The sequence below is a fragment of the Podarcis tiliguerta genome, assembly GCF_965153285.1.
Source record: "Podarcis tiliguerta genome assembly, chromosome: 16".
Lineage (NCBI taxonomy): Eukaryota > Metazoa > Chordata > Lepidosauria > Squamata > Lacertidae > Podarcis > Podarcis tiliguerta.
Genome location: NC_139549.1, coordinates 19999747 through 20017916, shown reverse-complemented (window position 1 = coordinate 20017916; position 18170 = coordinate 19999747). Strand labels below are relative to the sequence as shown.

General features: G+C 48.8%; 1 protein-coding gene across 6 annotated transcripts in view; it reads right to left on the bottom strand.

Annotated features, from left to right (window-relative positions):
- Nucleotides 1–18170, bottom strand: part of NOS1 (nitric oxide synthase 1) — a gene marked incomplete at its 3' end in the record, with an annotated part of 178291 nt that overhangs the window by 7662 nt on the left and 152459 nt on the right. For 5 of the 6 annotated variants that reach the window (XM_083417445.1, XM_083417446.1, XM_083417444.1 and 2 more), the window contains 12 exons: nt 17551–17667; nt 16379–16553; nt 15355–15493; nt 14549–14627; nt 13689–13882; nt 11547–11716; nt 9165–9375; nt 7486–7573; nt 6837–6958; nt 4617–4765; nt 2786–2980; nt 934–1052 (listed from right to left, as the gene is read on the bottom strand). In XM_083417445.1, the coding sequence (XP_083273571.1) occupies nt 934–1052; nt 2786–2980; nt 4617–4765; nt 6837–6958; nt 7486–7573; nt 9165–9375; nt 11547–11716; nt 13689–13882; nt 14549–14627; nt 15355–15493; nt 16379–16553; nt 17551–17667 (1758 nt within the window). Of the gene's footprint in view, nt 1–929; nt 1053–2785; nt 2981–4616; nt 4766–6836; nt 6959–7485; nt 7574–9164; nt 9376–11546; nt 11717–13688; nt 13883–14548; nt 14628–15354; nt 15494–16378; nt 16554–17550; nt 17668–18170 lie in introns of those variants that run through there. The other variant, XM_083417447.1, reaches the window with a different exon arrangement.

Sequence of the window (18170 nt, the reverse complement as noted above, 5' to 3'; positions counted from 1 at the left end):
GTAGGCCAAAACATCTGGAGGGCCACAGGTTGGGGATGCCTGTACTAGGGCAAATGGGAATCTCAGTATCACCCTTAAAGAACTTAGCAGGTAGGAAATGGTGACTAGAAATCTGGCTATCTTTACCTCTGGCGCCACCTGCTGTTAGCTCCCCTAAGTTCTGCCTCACCATTCCCAATAGACACCAGCCACCACTGCCAGGGCTATTTACTCCAACTTGGCAGTAGCTTCCCAGGGTTTTTCTCTGGAACAGGAGTGGGAAAACACCCTTCCAGCACAAGGGCTGCATTCCTTTCTGGGCATGAGAACCTAAAAGAGCCTGTGCTGGATCAGGCCAATGGCCCACCCAACCCAACATCCCGTTCTCTCTGCGGAAGAGAGGGAAACCAGCAAGCAGGAACCCAAGTGCAAGAGCACAGGCTCCCGGTTTTCAGAAGAGCTGCTGCCTCCAGCTGAAACCCTCCTGGTGGGCGTGGCCAGAGGAGAAAGTGGGCGGGGCAACAAATGCAAATTTCACCTTGCATGCAGTAGGCTTGTTTCTACTCACACCCCTCTTTCCAGGCAAGCATTTATCAGAGTCCGAGAGGTGTGCTCAGGCCAGGCAAAAAAAGGCCAGGACTCCTGAGGGGTGTGGCCTATTTGGGGGAAGCTCTGAGGGCTGGGCAGAGCAGCCGGGAGGGCTGCATTTGGCCCCTGGGTTTGAGGCTCCCCACCCCCGGTTTTAATCGGCAATCCCAGGCATGGAACTTCTACATGCGGAGCTTAGAGGCTCAACATGCCTGCTCCCCGGTGATCCCCACCCACTCTTGGCTCGTAGCTCGAGCGATGGCGTCAGACGAACGACAAAAGGGATTCTCTTGCCCAGCCCACACGTTTCTGGGGAAACAAAAGCGCCGGTTTGAAAAGGAAAGGAAGCCAGTGGGCCCGACTCACTCGTCCGTGTCTTTCTTACTCTCCTCGATGTGCGCAATCGACTCGGACCGGAGGCGGTTCGTCACTTCGTACGTGCGCAAGGTGACTCCAAATATATCCTCGTGGTAGCGGTTGTCATCCTGCGGTGGGCGGGGCAGGCCGGGTGGGAAGGAGAAGGAGAAAAACCAACACACAGTTAATTTCAGGAGTGTAGAGTCGGAAGGGACCCCGTGGGTCATCTAGTCCAACCCCACTGCAATGAAGGAATCCTGGAAAGATGGCCCTCCACCCTCTGTTTAGAAACATCCAAGGGAGGGGAGCCCACCACCCTCGAAGGCTGTCCATTGCACTGTCGAACGGTTCCCCCGACCACCAGGAAGTTCTTCCTAATGTTTAACCCAAAACGCTTTTCTTGTACAGTAGTACCTTGGTTCTCGAACACAATGCGTTCTGAGAGTCCATTCGAGTCCCAGAACTGTTCGAAAACCAAGGCGTGGCTTCCAATTGGCTGCAGGAGCTTCCTGCACTCAACTGGAAGCTGCGGAAGCCGCACCGGACGTTCGGCTTCCGAAAATCGTTCAAAAACCAGAACACTCGCTTCCGGTTTTCAATCGTTTAGGAGCCAAAACACAGGAGTTCCAAGGCATTCGGCAACCAAGGTATGACTGTAAAGTTAGAATCTGTTTAGGGAAGCTTTTAATGTTTAATAGACTATTGTATTTTAATATTCTGTTGGATGCCGCCCAGTGTGGCTGGGGAAACCCAGTCAGTTGGGCGGGATATAAATAATAAATTATTATTATAAATTAGTATTATTATTATCTCCTTTCTTACAAGAGAAGACGGCAAAGGGCTACCATAATGGGTGTGGGAACTTAAAACATCCCAAGGGCCACATTCTCTTCTGTTCAAGCTTCCGGGGACCGCCCCCCATGTCAGTGGGAAAATTGATTTTTTCCCTTTGGTCGGTGCGGCAGGCTCCTGTCCACGCACCCCTCTCTCAAGCACCTTTCTTTATATCTCCACCCGGGGAACAATGAAGCATTATCAGAGCTTGAGGACAAATCCTGGCCAGGCAAACACAACCCCCAGAGAGCCTGAGGCAAGGCCAGTGAAGGGGATGTTCTGGGGAAAGAGCGTCGGGTGTGGAGCACACTTCCACCCATAGACAAGCCTCAGCTGTCTGAACATCATGCCCTCTATCTAACCTTTTGCTCTCTTAGTGGTCTGCCGTGCCCTGTCTGTGACCTTTGTCTCCTTCATCATACATTGTGCAAGGGGAAAATGAAGCGGTGGAAACAGGTGCCAAAATAACTTTTTACCACCCCTCAATCTCAGGATTGGAAGATGTGTAAAGGTCACAGTCTGAAATGTACCTGACTGGTTTTGCATATTGTGCTAATAAAAAGAGCTTCTGCAGAGCTAGCTGGCAGCTTGCTTGCGCACAGCTCACCTGCCTTACCAACTCCTGTCTCATGTCTTTCACTTCATGTGTGGCCTTGTCAGTCTGGATGCAAAGAAGGGGAAGGAGACAGCAGCTGGGGAACCCCCCAAGGGGAGAAGGCTCAGAGCCAAGTGCTTGGTGGTGACAGGGCAATGAGGGAGAAGAGGATGGTTCCCAAAGTGGGTGCTGCTGCCTCTTGGGGGGGGGGCAGTGGGATTACCTGGGGGTATGTGCCAAAATTCAAGGGGACCTGTGCTGGTTTTTCGATTGTAAGCTCCTTGCGTGGGGACCTTGCAAAACCACCAGGGGCAGTGATGGAGGCAGGGCCTGTGTTCGGGGCCTGCCTGATTTCAGCTCTGGATGTTGGCAGGGTGCCTGGCACCACAGGCTGCCCCCATGGCATGCTGGGTGGTGGGGATGGCTGCTCACCCGTAGCTTGCTAATGAAAGCGCTGGCTTCCTCTGCCGTCAGCTTGCCCTGATGCCTCCCGATGCTCTGGACGGTCTTGAGGACGTCTCCAGCCATAGTGACGTCGCCGCACACATAGAGGTGTCCCCCCTGCTCCTTCAACGCCTTGTAGACGATTCCCGCCAGCTGCTCCTGAAGGATGTCCTGCACGTATTTCTATGGGAAGGGAAAGCAGACAGCAATGGGGTATGTGTGTGTGTGTTTGCTTTCATGTTGCAGAAGAAGGCTCCCATCCTTGCAGCACAGCGCCCCCTGCAGGCAGGCCAATGAACTGCAGCAACAGTAAAGGGACCCCTGACCATTAGGTCCAGTCGTGGCCGACTCTGGGGTTGCGGCGCTCATCTTGCTTTATTGGCCGAGGGAGCCGGTGTACAGTTTCCGGGTCATGTGGCCAGCATGACTAAGCCGCTCCTGACGAACCAGAGCAGCGCACGGAAACGCAGTTTACCTTCCCACCGGAGCTGTACCTATTTATCTATTTGCACTTTGACATGCTTTCGAACTGCTAGGTTGGCAGGAGCAGGGACCAAACAATGGGAGCTCACCCCGTCGCAGGGATTCGAACCGCCGACCTTCTGATCAGCAAGCCCTAGGCTCTGTGGTTTAACCCACAGTGCCACCCACGTCCCTCAGTGAACTGCAGAGCTGGCCCCAAATAGGAAGGGATAAGGGGTAGGGGCAACCTGCATATTTTGCGGTTGACTGTGATTATGCCACATATTCGGTAGGTTTAATATCCTCCTATACAGTCCTCACAAGGTTCGGACTTAGTTAGGGATGGAAAAGAGTGTCATCTGGGTTGCATTTTAAAGCAAGCCAACCTAATTCACGCTTCCCATATTGCCGCCTGAATCAGAATGCAATTTTCCTCAAGATTTTACGCTTCTCTGAATTTTGAAATGCAGCTTTTGGCTCAAAAAAAAAATGTGCTCCAAATGCATTTTAAACACCTCTGTGTTGTTATGGTTTTTTTTTTTTTTAAGGAATGCATGCATTCAGATAAAGTACCTATTTAAAGAGGAATCTTTGCACGCATATTTTTAGACAATGACATAAATAATACCTCATTAATCTCTTTAACAAATTTGTGGACTGCTTCACAGCACAAAGCCACCACAGTGATACATATAAAACCTTAAAATGCAAGTTCTAAAAAAACATATCGGTTTAGAAAACTCTAAAACCATTCACACAACTCTAAAAACTACAAAAACCCTCTTATCCTCTACAAAACTGATCTTCCATAAATGATTGAGTTATATCTCAAGGTAAAGCTGCCTAAACAAAAATGTATTCAGAAGGAGCTTAAGGTAGCAGGCATTGTTCCCCTTCCTACACAACAGCCCTTTGAGGTAGATTAGGCTGGGAGATAGTGACCAACACCAGGTAGCCCATGATTCAGAGGAGGGCAGTGGAGATATTCAGTGGTTTGGGAAACAAACCCTTATTTTTTATGACTTCACATATCCCATCTTTACAGGTGGTGTACGTGGTTCTCCTTCCCCACCTATTTTATCCTGACAACAACCTTGTGAAGTAGGTTAGCCTGAGAGTCAGTGACTCTGCCCCAATGTGACCCAGTGTGGATTTGAACCCTGGTCTCCCAGGTCCTAGTCTGACACTCTAACCACTACACCACACTGCCTCTCTCAGATTAAAGCAGAAACAGGATTGGATGGACCTATGAATGAACATGTGAGCGAAACAATTTGATCCATCCGCAGGTGGGTTAGAACCATACAGTTGCAGAAGAAATCATCTAGCTCAGGAATCACTGCTGATCACAGGTTACCTTTGGTTTGTCTGGCTCACGGGAGTAGGCCGTAAACAGCTCCTTGAAGACACCACTGCTTTTCGCCAGCAAGGTCTCCTCTTTGTAAATGTGGTCAATCTTGGACTGTCGACAACCAAAGACCAGCATCATGGGACATGGCTTCAGCCCTGGGGGGACAGATTGGGGAGGTGGGAGGGGAGAATGCAAATCATATCATAGAGCTGGAAGGGACCGCGAGGGTCATCTCGTCCAACCCCCTCTAATGCAGGAATCTTTTGCTCAAGGTAAGACTTGAACCCACAACCCTGAGCTTAAGAATCTCATGCTGTACTAACTGAGCTCCTAGGTGTGCCAGCAGGAGGCAACTAATCCATATGTAAAACAAAAAACAACCCACTATTTCAAAACATGGACTAAAGAACCACACAAGTGATCAGACACAAACAGCGGGTTTCATACCATGCCCAGAGGGAACTTGACGTTCTAGGTGGCAGTGGTAGCTGATGTCCATTGGGGCAGGATGGGCAGAAGGCTGGGAGACCACCAGTAGGTGGCGCTGCAGTCAATGACAGCCAGCACTAACTAATTCTAGTTTTGCCCTCTTCCCTGCTGAGCGCAGAGGAGACTGAGCAGCAGGAAGATGACAGGCAGTGCCACCGCTCCCTGCACATCCTCTCTCTTAATACTAGAAATCGTGGACATCCAATGCATATTGGAAGGTTAAGGATCGGGGACACGGTACTTTCTCATGCAGCTCATAGCTAAACTATAGAAGTTCCTCCCGCGGGAGGCAGTGATGGCCACAAACTTAGGTGGCAGTAAAAGAGGACTGGGGAAATTCATGGGGGACAAGGCTACTGTATGCTCTGCCCCCATGCTTGGAGGCAGCAATGCTTCTGAATACCAGTTGCTAGAAGCTGTGGGAGGGAAGAAGGCTTTTATGCTCAGGTCCTGCTTGCGGATTTCTGACAGGCTGGCCGCTGTGAGAGCAGGATGCTGGTGCCAGGCTTCAGGGAATCTGATTCCTCCCACGGAGGGGAGCCAAGAATTAGATAAACAAGAAGAGTTCTTACCAAGTCTTTTATTCAGTATTCACAGAGAGAATTATCTTAGATAATGGCATTGCTCCAGGTAAAGCCCCACCCCTTCCGTCTCTCCTATTATACGCCATCCCTACGTTGGCAGATCTGTGCTTTCTGCCTCTGAGCTTTTTGTTCTTCTACTATCCATGCCTGCCGGGTTCTGGGAGAAGGGGGGTCTGGGATGCTTTCTAAAGACACCAAGTCTGTCAGCTGTCTCACCCCCTCTTCTTCTTCTTCCTGTTCCCCTCCCAATATTTCCCAGCTTCTCCCCTCTGCAGCCTCTGAACTATGACCTTCTGCAAACCACTGTTGGAAACCTATACAGTAGTACCTCAGTTTAAGAACAGTCCTGTTTACGAACGATTCAGTTTATGAACTCCGCAAAACCGGAAGTAGTGTCCTGGTTTGTGAACCTTACCTCGGTCTAAGAATGGAATCCAAACAGTGGAAGGGCACCAGAGGCGGGCCTCATTACGGAAAGCCCGCCTCGGTTTACGAATGGTTTCAGTTTAAGAACGGACTTCCGGAACGGATTAAGTTCGTAAACCGAGGTATCACTGTATTGTCTCCCTCTTCTCTGGGAAGTGTAGGAGAAGGGGGGGGGGTCAGTCTCCACCATTCCTCCTCTGTCCAGTCCTTGATATCTGGACTAGATGGGCCACTGTCCTAATCCAGCAGGCAATGTTATTGGGGCTGGTTGCAAGTTGGAGCATCTCCACCCCCATCGTTCAGCCTGGACACTGAGGTCCAGCGCCGAGGGCCTTCTGGCGGTTCCCTCACTGTGAGAAGCCAAGTTACAGGGAACCAGGCAGAGGGCCTTCTCAGTAGTGGCACCCGCCCTGTGGAATGCCCTCCCACCAGATGTCAAAGAGGACAACAACTACCAGACTTTGAGAAGACATCTGAAGGCAGCCCTGTTTAGGGAAGCTTTTAATGTTTGATGCATTACTGTATTTTAATATTGTGTTGGAAGCCACCCAGAGTGGCTGGGGAAGCCCAGCCAGGTGGGTGGGGTATAAATAATAAATAATAATTATAATTATTAGGAAGGCAGACAGGTGAGGGCAGGTGTAGGTTGGCAGGGTAGTGCCCCACTTGCCCTAATGCGCCAGCCTCCACCCAGCCCTGCTCCACTCATGTAGATGACTGGACCTACCTTTGTGTTTGACGTCAAAGAGCCGTTGCTGCCAGAAGCTACGGAAAGGAGCAATCCCTGTCCCTGGACCGACCAGGATGCAAGGAACCTGCGGGTCTTGTGGCATGTGGAACCCAGGAGCTCTGAATAAAGGCGTTGGGGGGGGGGAGGAAGAAGAAGAGTTTTCTTGTGATCACACATTAGCAGGCTGACCCCTGTGTTATTATCATAGAATTGTAGAGTTGAAAGGGACCTCCGAGGGCATCTGGTCCAATTTTTCCACAGCTGTCTACACTTTTTCAATTTCCCCCCATCTTAGGTAAAGGTAAAGGACCCCTGACCATTAGGTCCAGTCGCAGACGACTCTGGGGTTGCGGTGCTCATCTCGCTTAATTGGCCGAGGGAGCCGGTGTACAGCTTCTGGGTCGTGTGGCCAGCATGACTAAGACGCTTCTGGCGACCAGAGCAGCGCACGGAAACACCGTTTACCTTCCCACCTGAGCGGTACCTATTTATCTACTTGCACAACATGCTTTTGAACTGCTAGGTTGGCAGGAGCAGGGACCGAACAACGGGAGCTCACCCCGTCACGGGGATTCGAACCACCAACCTTGAGATTGGCAAGTACTAGGCTCTGTGGTTTAACCCACAGCGCCACCCCCCATCTTACCCTCTGACAAAACATGGCACCACTTCGTCCGCCTGTATCCGGTTGAACCAGGAGGAACAGACCCCATGGTGGATTGGCCCTTCCCCATCTAGGCAAAAACAGAAGGAAGAAGACGGGTCAGGTCTGCAGTGGGAACACAAGGCTTGTATACAACACGCTCTTTGCTATGCGTGAGTTTTAATGTTGCACGACAGAGGAATTTCAACACGGCAGCTGCACTAGTGGAAACTTATAGCACAATAGATTATGCTTTTTGTGTGTGTGCGACAACATTTCTGCTGGCACAAACACTTCTCTCTTTTTAAAAAATATTTTATTAATTTTCCAAAAATAACAAAAATAAAACAACAGCAATACAAATTCAAAAACTAAACAGAAGAAATAGACTTTCCCCTAGTCCCTTCCTTGGTTCCATTATTTAACAGCATACCGCTTGTCCATTGTAAATTTAAAAAGCATTCAAATTACTTATTGTCCATTCATAATAAAGTTACAAGTAGTCCTAGAACCCTGCTAATGTATTAACCTGTGCACATTGCTTCTGTATATATGCAATAAAGACCTTCCAATCCTCCTTAAATTTATTGTCGTCTCTTCCTCTTCGTTTCATTGTCAATTTTGCCAGCAAACATTTCTCAACAGTGGACGAAGTATATCACTAAGCGACTTTAACTTAACGCTATGGAAATAATAGAATTCTAGAGTAGGAAATGAGAATCAGGGAGCATCTAGTCCAACCCCCTGCAATGCAGGAATCTCAGCTAAAGCAGCCATGACAGACGGCCATCCAGCCTCTGCTTAAAAACCTCCAGGGAAGGACAGTCCACCACCTCCTGCGGGGGACCGTTCCACTGTCAGAACAGCTCTTACTGTCCGAAAGTTCTTCCTGATGCTTAGTCAGAATCCATTTCTTGCAACTTGAAGCCATTGGTTCAGGTCCTACCCTCCAGAGCAGGAGAAAACAAGCTTGTTCCCTCTTCCATGTAGCAGCCCTTGAGATATTTCAAGATGGCTACCACATCTCCATGGTGCTGGAGGAGACTCTTGAGAGTCCCATGGACTGCAAGAAGATCAAACCTCTCCATTCTTAAGGAAATCAGCCCTGAGTGCTCACTGGAAGGACAGATCCTGAAGCTGAGGCTCCAATACTTTGGCCACCTCATGAGAAGAGAAGACTCCCTGGAAAAGACCCTGATGCTGGGAAAGATGGAGGGCACAAGGAGAAGGGGACGACAGAGGACGAGATGGCTGAACAGTGTTCTCGAAGCTACCAGCATGAGTTTGACCAAACTGCGGGAGGCAGTGGAAGACATGAGTGCCTGGCGTGCTCTGGTCCATGGGGTCACGAAGAGTCGGGCACGACTAAACAACAACAACTGTATCTCCTCTCAGTCTCCTCTTTTCCAGGCTAAACATACCCAGCTCTCTCAACCGTTCCTCATAAGGCTTGGTTAAATGCGAATTTTGTAATTAAAAATAAAACAATTCCAACTCAAGGTCAAACACAGGAAGCCGCCTTAGACTCATCTATCTTTCCAGTTCAATATTGTCTATGCTGACTAGCGGTGGCTCCCCAGTATTTCAGACCAGGCCTTAAAACTAGAGGTGCCCGGGACAGGACCTGGCAACTTCCACACACAAAAGTGATGCTCTACCCCTGAGTTGTGGTCCCAATTTACCTCTGGTGCGATAGGAGACCACGGCTACCGTGAGGTGGACCTCGTCGGGGTACATGTCAGGGGAGGAGCTAATGGAATAGTAGCGAGGCTGGAGCAGCGGGAGCTGGGTCAGCAAGAAGGTGGACGGCATCTGCACGGACGGGAACTCTTCCAGAACTTCGACCATGGTGGGGTTCTTGGACCATTTCCACTCCTCGTATTCCTGCAGGCCCTGAGCATAGGGGACACAGGAAGCTGTCAGTTTGCATTTCTTACTGCAGAGAGTTTTGATCTGATGTGTAGAGATCTTTCTTATTCTACTTCATTCAAGAGGGTTCTGGAAGCTACTCTGTGTGAAAGGAACAAGCAGAAAGTTCATGATGTTTGGGTTGTTCCTTCAGAGAAGCTGAGTACAGCTGGCTTCAACTGGTTTTGTTATCTCAGGCATCCCCAACCTTTGGCCCTCCAGACGTTTTGGCCTACAACTCCCATGATCCCTAGTTAACAGGACCAGTGGTCAAGGATGATGGGAATTGTAGTCCAAAACATCTGGAGGGCCGAAGGTTGGGGATGCCTGTGTTATCTCTTTCTGTCAAGTTCATGCTGACTATAATAAGAGGCCAGAAGGAGCCTGGGTTTCACTTTCTCTTTCTGTCTCTCTTTCCTTATGGTGTGGTGTTCTGTACACAGTATGTCTAGAGTTAAGGTTTTAGACTTATAAGTTATTGTAAGTTTAAATTAAGTCTGCTGCAACTGGATTTCTTAAGGACTGTGGCAGTGCCGGATTTACGTATAAGCTAAACAAGCTATAGCTTAGGGCCCACCAAAAAATTTCAGTATTAATATACTTCTTAATTGTATTTCAGTTCAACAATTACTTTGATAAAATACATATTTTGTAATGTGCAAATGGCTTTAGATACTTATTAGGTCCATAAATTACCATATAGCACATATTCAACACAAAGAAACAGCAACAATTTGTTGTTGACAAAGGACAGCTGGACATATAAAGGGCCCCATTACCTTCAGTAGTTTAGGGCCTCATCAAACCTAAATCCGGATCCTGGTCTGTGCCAATCCTGAATGTATTGGGTTTGTGACCATTATGCTCATTTGCCTTCAGTAGCAGTAAAGCTCTGTTGGATGAAATATTAATTGCCTCTGGTCTATTTTTGGGGGAATCCTGCAAGATGTTTAAGTTTTTACTCTGCTAACTATACGTTGGAATCTGCTCTGGATCAATATTGAGTAGAATTCAATGACAGAGGCTGCCTTAGACGGACTCAGCCCATGGGTCTCTGACTGGGGGGGGGGGTAGAATATAGCCATCATGTCTGATAGGCGATGATATCCGCCTCCACGAATTTGTGTAGCCCTCTGTTAAAGATGTTCAAACTGGCAGCCATCACTGCTTCCTGTGGCAGTGAGTTCCACAGGTTAACCACACGCTGCATGAAGAAGCAGGAGGGTGAATTGTCTTGCCTTTCATGGACGTGTCTAACTTCGGTTCATTCATTTCAGCAACTCTGCTCTGAGTTAGACCTAGTTGTTGTTGTTGTTGTTTTTAAATACACCTACTTTTTATTGACACTTATCAAAAGATATACAAAAGTTCATGCCTAATACAAACTATATTTTTTATAATACACCAGAATAAAAGATATACTTTTAAAACCTAATCTAAAAAAGGAACAGGAGCAAAAAGAAGAGAGAGAGAGAGAGAGAGAGAGAGAGAGAGAGAGAGAGAAAGAAAGAAAGAAAGAAAGAAAGAAAGAAAGAAAGAAAGAAAGAAAGAAAATGGAAAAAGATAGAAAGACTTCTGGTTCTTTGTCAGCTATATATAGTATTCACTCATTAACATTCAATTATTCTGTTTTCTATAAGCCAATATTTTTTCAATCTTTAAATCCAGATATTCCGAATTAATTTTCTTGTTCACACAAAAGGAGTCCGTAAGAAGTTTCCAATCCTTAAGAAATGTCAATAGTGGTTTTTCTCTAATTAAACATGTTAAGTTTGCCATCTCAGCCAAGTCCAACAATTAAGACCTAGTTGTGATGCATGACTGGACGGATTGATTGACATCCCTTATTGCAGAACCCGAATCAGTCTGCATGTGAGGGGCGAAGAGCTGTATCACAGAACAGTGGGATAATCAGCCTCGTGTAACCAACGCGCTTAAGTCTAATTAGTGCCGGAAGGGGTTAATACCATAGAGTAAGATGTCCTGCCAGGTTTAGCTTTGTCACTTCCTCCCTTACCTTGGGAGGAAATAGGCAATTCCCCCCTGCACCAACGAGAACATACAACAGTTCATTTGCAGCTTCGCCTGCAAACATGATACAAGTACATAATATACAGGGCAAGGTTCTCGCACCCCTTTCCAGACTGCGGACTTACCTTGCTGAGAACCTGAAGGCGCTTCTTCTCTTTCTCACTGGTCGCCAGCAACGCAAATTGCTGCAACAGGATTGGTGTGGGAGGGGTGGTGATGTCCAGGTAATATTTGAAGGCTTGGAAGATGGTACAGGGAGGGACGCGGTTCTCGTCCGTCCAGTTGCTGATGACACCTGTCAAGACAGAAGCCAGTTGGCTTGCATTGAGGCTGGTCTATCGGGGCAAGTGGCCTTTTATCCACTTCGGATGGGTCGAATATGGATTTAAGATGAAAACCACTTACCACTTTTCTGTTAGGAACTGTCATGGTATTGACGGAGAATGAAGGGGAGGAGGAGAGACAGGCAGAGGAAGGGGGCAGGAAGTGGCGGTGGAGGAAAGAAGGGGAAGCCAGGAGTAGGGACAGCTCATAGATGTTGGAACAGTGTTGGAACAGTGAAGCAATGCCTGTTCCGTCTGCCCAGGAAAGGAGAGAGTTAAACAGGAAGGGACAGAGACATCACATGAAAATTCCACGTCTTTTCTGTTGGAGAAGGGGCAGGCGTAAGGCACTCCAAGAATCTGAGCTGGAGGATTCAGATGCATGATTGTAACGTGCTACTTGTAAGGTAAAGGTAAAGGTACCCCTGCCCGTACGGGCCAGTCGTGTCCGACTCTGGGGTTGTGCGCCCATCTCACTTAAGAGGCCGGGGGCCAGCGCTGTCCAGAGACACTTCCGGGCCACGTGGCCAGCGTGACGAAGCTGCTCTGGCAAGCCAGCACCAGAGCCGCACACGGAAACGCCATTTACCTTCCCGCTATAAAGCGGTACCTGTTTATCTACTTGCACTTAGGGGTGCTTTCGAACTGCTAGGTGGGCAGGAGCTGGGACCGAATGACGGGAGCTCACCCCGCTGCGGGGATTCGAACCGCCGACCATGCGATCGGCAAGCCCTAGGCGCTGAGGTTTTACCCACAGCACCACCCGCGTCCCTTGTACATATGTAAAATGAAGACTGTATATATGTATCTCTGAGTGAGCAGCAGCATTTCTTGCGGAGAGCGTTCACAAGCCATCACAGGAACACAGGAAGCTTCCTTGTACTGAGCCACACTTTTGGTTCATCTAGTTCAGTATTGCCTACACTGACTGGCAGCATCTCTCCAGAATTTCAGGCAGGATTTCCTCCCAGGCCTCCCCAGAGATGCTGTTGGGGGTTGCACGCAAGGCAGGTACTCTGCCTCCTCATTTCGCCATGTCACAGTTCTGGGAGGAGTCCTCGGGTTTCTCTCGACATATTTGGCTCAATAAGGTAATGTTTATTCTCACTTTGCTCCTAAATTAAGGGTATCTTGGGCTGCAGCTAAAGCGGTGCCTTTTATCAATTTCTGAGGGGCTGAATATGCAAACCACGTACCATTTTCCTATCAGTAGCTGCTCCCTTCCCCATTTCACAAGGCTGAAAGGAGTCCTGAGCTTTGCTGTAAATACTTGGCTCGATAAAGTAATGTTTATTCTCATTTCTGGGAAATGGACCCTTAAATTAAGAGCATCTCAGGGCTCAGCAAAACCTATGGATTTTGCCTCCATTTGGCAGCCATTTGTTACATGTTTGACAGGCCAATTGTGGGGATGGCAACCTCCGATGAAATATGGCTTTATTTGGTATTCATAACATTTGTTTTGTATTCTCTCTGTATCAGGTCAGTTTTTGTTGTAACATCTAACGCATTGTGTAGTCTCTTGAGAATGTAATTTATTACCCTGGCTTTTTTTGGTACCGTTTCCCCCAACTCTTTTATTTTATTTCACATTTCTTATTGAATTGTTGTTTTAACTCCATTATGAAGTCCTGAAATTTTTATTTTTTAAAAAAACAACTTTAGGAAGAAAAATGAAGGGAGAAAAAGGGTTGCCTTCAACTAGGTGAAACGTTGAGTAGACCCAATGAGATTAATGAACCACCATTAGTCATCTCCATTAATTTCTGCAGGGCCTGCTCCAAATTTGATTAATGTTGGATGCAGCCCTAAGTCTTCTACTGCAGGCACCCAAGCAAGCAAAATACAGATGTTGAAGCAACAAGGAACGGCTCCTACATAAGGAAGTCACCTCTGACCAACCAGGCAAACTGAAAAAACAACAACAGCACCTTCGCTCTTTACCTAAAGCCGTGTTCCTCTCTTCCAAGAGCTCCACCTTCACCAGCTGGTTGGTAGGGGGCGCATCTTCCAGCCTTTCGATCAAGGCGTTGACCAGGTCTTCGTGGTTACCTGGGAAGACGCCCAGGTGGTCTCCGGGTTCATAATGCAGCTCCTGGTGTCCGTTGGTGTGAAGCCGGAGGAAGATTGTGGAGCGGCTAAAGCAAGTGAGTAAGGAAAGCTTTGGGTGTGCCACTCTTTGCAGATAAAATTCCCCACCTCTACAAATACTAGGCAGACCTTGCACAAAGCACATTTAGGTAGTGGTTCTCGGTTCATTTCTGGGCTCATGTTGGTGTCTAAAGCCCTAAAGGACCTAAATATCAGAAATGCCTCCTCCTTCTCCAAAGACCCTCTCAAGCATCAAGACTGGCAGAGGGGGCCCTCCCGGTGGTTCCACCACCCTCAAAAGCCTGGGGGCTGGTGGACAAGAATATGTGTATTTTCAGGACCCACCCTATTTTTTGTGACTCTATTTTATGCCTTTATAGTTTGGCGAGTGTCTAGGTGCCCAAACCAAACATGGTTACGGAAGGGCATTGGGTTCACATGCTAACACCAAGCAATCATTAAAGCAAATCAAGGTTTGGAAGCAGACAGCAGACCATGGTTTCAGATCATGGTTTGCTGTCAGAGAACAAACTGTGTTAAGCCACTGGTCAGGGTTCACACATAACATTAAGCGATGGTTTAATGAACCATGGTTTGGTGCTCTGTGTGGACTAGTTCATAACTGAATGCAAACATGATGGATCCTGGGCCTAATCAAGCTGTGTTCTCCTCAAACTTGCCATTTTTGGCAGCGGTGAGCCTGCAGCTCCTACCTGGATTTGGGGCTTTGTAGATTCTGACGTGCCAGGAGCCGGGCTGCGAAGACTCGCTTTTTGTGAATGCTGTACAAGCCTGCGAACGAAAGAGAGTCGGTTAGTCCTGTTTGCGGGGACTAGTTGCAAGTGTCACGAGTGTGGTTCAAGGACATATTCTGGCTGGTGGGGGGCGGGGCAGCACAGCACAGTATCAAAGAAGGTGCATACGGCCTGGAATGTGAAACCTGTCAGGTCATATTGAGCCCCTGGGGCTAGAGCAGGCATAGGCAAACTCGGCCCTCCAGATGTTTTGGGACTATAACTCCCATCATCGCTACCTAACAGGTCAGGGATGATGGGAATTGTAGTCTCAAAACATCTGGAGGGCCGAGTTTGCCCATGCCTGGGCCCACCCCTGTTGTAAATACATCCAACATTATAAAAAGTACAAAAACACCACAAAACATTATTATAACACCACTGTAGCAGTCGGCAGGGAAGTGTCGGCAGTGCAGTGGTGCTCAGCACACTTCCCAATGCTGAGCATCGCTGCCAGTTGGAGAGAGGGGAAGAGGTGAGGCAGCAAAGAGCTTGGGGTGGTGTGGGGGCAGCAGCGGAGCGAATGCGACACCGTGCTTGCACCGCACCAAACTCCCCGCCACCTCTCCTTCCCGCTAACCTGCAGTGATGCTCAGATTTGGGAAGCCAGGTGAGCAACTGCCTCTCCGCTCATGCAACCGCTACCGGGTACCCAAGCCCGGCCAAGTCCTGCCTCTGAAAACGTCCCACCAGGCACTGGGGAAGTAAGCGGCAAGCCACAGTACCTTGTGTCAGTTCGGGTGCTTCGGCAACATAGGTCAGGCGGAACTTGCTCCTCTTCCAGCTCCGGTCATTGCTGATGAGGGAGTTGTTGGCTTTCTCGATGTTGACGTCGTCGCCCACGCAGAACACATCACACGCTGCCTGCAGGACAAACCAGGTTCTCAAGGCAAAGCAAGGCAGGCTGGGTGGGTGGGTGGAAGAAAGGTGTCCAGCTAGGATTCCTCCCCTCGTTTCAGGACACTGTTTTGGGCTAATAGGAGCTGTGAAGATGTCCTAATGGTTGGCGGAGCGGGGCAGGGCAAGCTCACTCACGGGACTCTCCTGCCCTAATTGTGATTCCCGGAGGGGGTTGGCAGGGGCAGACCTTGGAGTCTCAAATTTCAGCCATGCCCTGTGTGATGCCAAAATTCAGCGCCCTCTGCCTCTCACACTCTATTCTAAATAATAGTTGTGGTGCCTCCTGCAGCTCTGTGTCCAGGTCGCACTCCCCTAAATCTGCCTCTGGGGCAGGAGAGAGAGCAGACAGAGCTGCTTCCTCTGAGAGGGTCTCTGCCATCCATTCCCAAACACCTGCCTGTCACAGCCAACCAGCTCCTTCTCCTTCCTACCTCTTGCGCCTGTGGCTGCCTAATGACACCCTTCAGACAACCCATTTATTGATCATCCACAGATCACGCCTGGTCTTTTACTGAGCCCTTGTTCCAATTTTCCCCATCACTTTCCTAACTGCAAATTAGTTTCTCTTCTCCTTTTGTGAGGCGGATTTGTTGCACTAGGGTGGTACAGCTCTCTAAACCACTTTTTACTTGCGCAGATCGAAATCTTCAGGCTATGAGTTCAAAACCCTCCCACAAATTTCTGATGGCTTGGAGGTGATGGCCCAACATCTCCCCTTTGAGGAACCCATTGTCCCTGAGCAGCTGCTTACAACAGGGCTGGCCTCGTGGCCCTGAGATACCCTCTCCCCAATGTTTCCCCATCTTCTAATCCCATCTCCTGGCAGGATGCTGAAGAGAAGGTGGCTACCTTGAAGACCTTTTTGGCCCACGTCCTGAAGGATTCCTCTTGCCCGCACAGCTCATCCCCCTCGCCCATCCTCAGGATGCGTTCTCCACCCAGCTCCTCCAGGAGCGTGTCCACGGCGCGAGCAAAGGCGCAGAAGTGGGGATAGGCCCGTGACCCCAGTCCAAAGACAGAGAATCTGTAGGACAGCAGGAGAGGTGAATCAGTCAACATTCCTCATTTCTCGTTCTTTCAATTTAATTTTTTTAAGACCTCATGAAAACAAATTGGCATTTCAGTGTTGATTTCTCCTAATGTACCCATACTCATGCCGGACGTGGGTGGCGCTGTGGGTTAAACCACAGAGCCTAGGACTTGCTGATCAGAAGATTGGTGGTTCAAATCTCCACGACGGGGTGAGCTCCCGTTGCTCGGTCCCTGCTCCTGCCAACCTAGCAGTTCAAAAGCACGTCAAAGTGCAAGTAGATAAATAGGTACCGCTCCAGTGGGAAGGTAAACGGTGGTTCCGTGCGCTGCTCTGGTTCACCAGAAGCAGCTTAGTCATGCTGGCCACATGACCCAGAAGCTGTACACCAGCTCTCTTGGCCAGTAAAGCGAGATGAGCGCCATAACCCCAGAGTCGGCCACGACTGAACCTAATGGTCAGGAGTCCCTTTACCTTTACTTACCCATACTCATATGCCATTCTCCCTTATATTTACCCATTTATTTCAAAGCGATTGTCTCATAATAACAGAATGCACTTTGTATGCGATTTCCCACTAACATATGCTGTTTTTGCATGCTTGACCGTATTGTATGCATTTTTGCACATGGGGCTAGAGTCAATAGCTGCATTGCGAAATCCAGAGAACTGCAAATTTCGGAGGACGGCCGAGTTTTCAGTTTGCACATTCTTTTGGAAAGTGCAGATTGGGTTGGTTCGCCTCCAGCTGAGAACTTAATCGAAACTTCCCCATCCCTATCTGTACGCAAGGAAGCAGACATCGAGGTGGTGGCTGCACGGCCAAGCAGAGCCAGCAGGGGTCACTCTCAGCCTGACAGAAGGCCATAGACAGAGAGTGAGATTTGTCTCTTGGGGCAAGATTATACTATGTTTTCCAGCTCCTGGACTGCTGGATTGCAGCTTTGCAATGTGAGCTCTGAACTCCCCACTGTTCACCCGCCCTGCTCACCTGACGTTGGCCAGCGGACCGGTGCTCTCAAAGTTGTCCCTGGCTTCAGGCCCGTCAGCCGAAGATTTCCGAGCATCCGAATACGAGGAGACGCTGTTGAAGCGCACTTTGTAGCTCCTGCAAAACAGGATGGTAACTCAGTGCCAGAGAATCTGTTTTGCGTGTAGGTCAATTCCCAGGGCTGGCAATACCCCCTGCCTAAAAGCCTGAAGAACTTCTGCTTGTAGGCAATTCTGAGCTAGATGCATTAATGGCCTGGACTTGGTATAAGACAACTCCCTATGCTTGTTTTATATTAGGGAAGAGCCATAGCTCAGTGGCAGAGTGCTTTTCCTGCAGCAGGTCCCAGGTTCGAATCCTTACAACATCCCTGTAAGGTAGGCTCTACTGATAGTGCCACTAGACCTACTGAAAAAGTAGTCAGGAGATCTAGTTCTAGATCATTTGCATCATGACGGATCTATTTTGGTTCTCAAGGTGCAAAGAACTAGCCCACTATGCTGGTCAAAGGAAGAGGCTCACTCCGTGGATGCCTGACACCTAGTGGCTGCTCGGGGTAACTGCTTCCTAATTGCTGGTTGAGAAATCATTGGTGGATGAGCGCCCTAGGGATTTTGTAT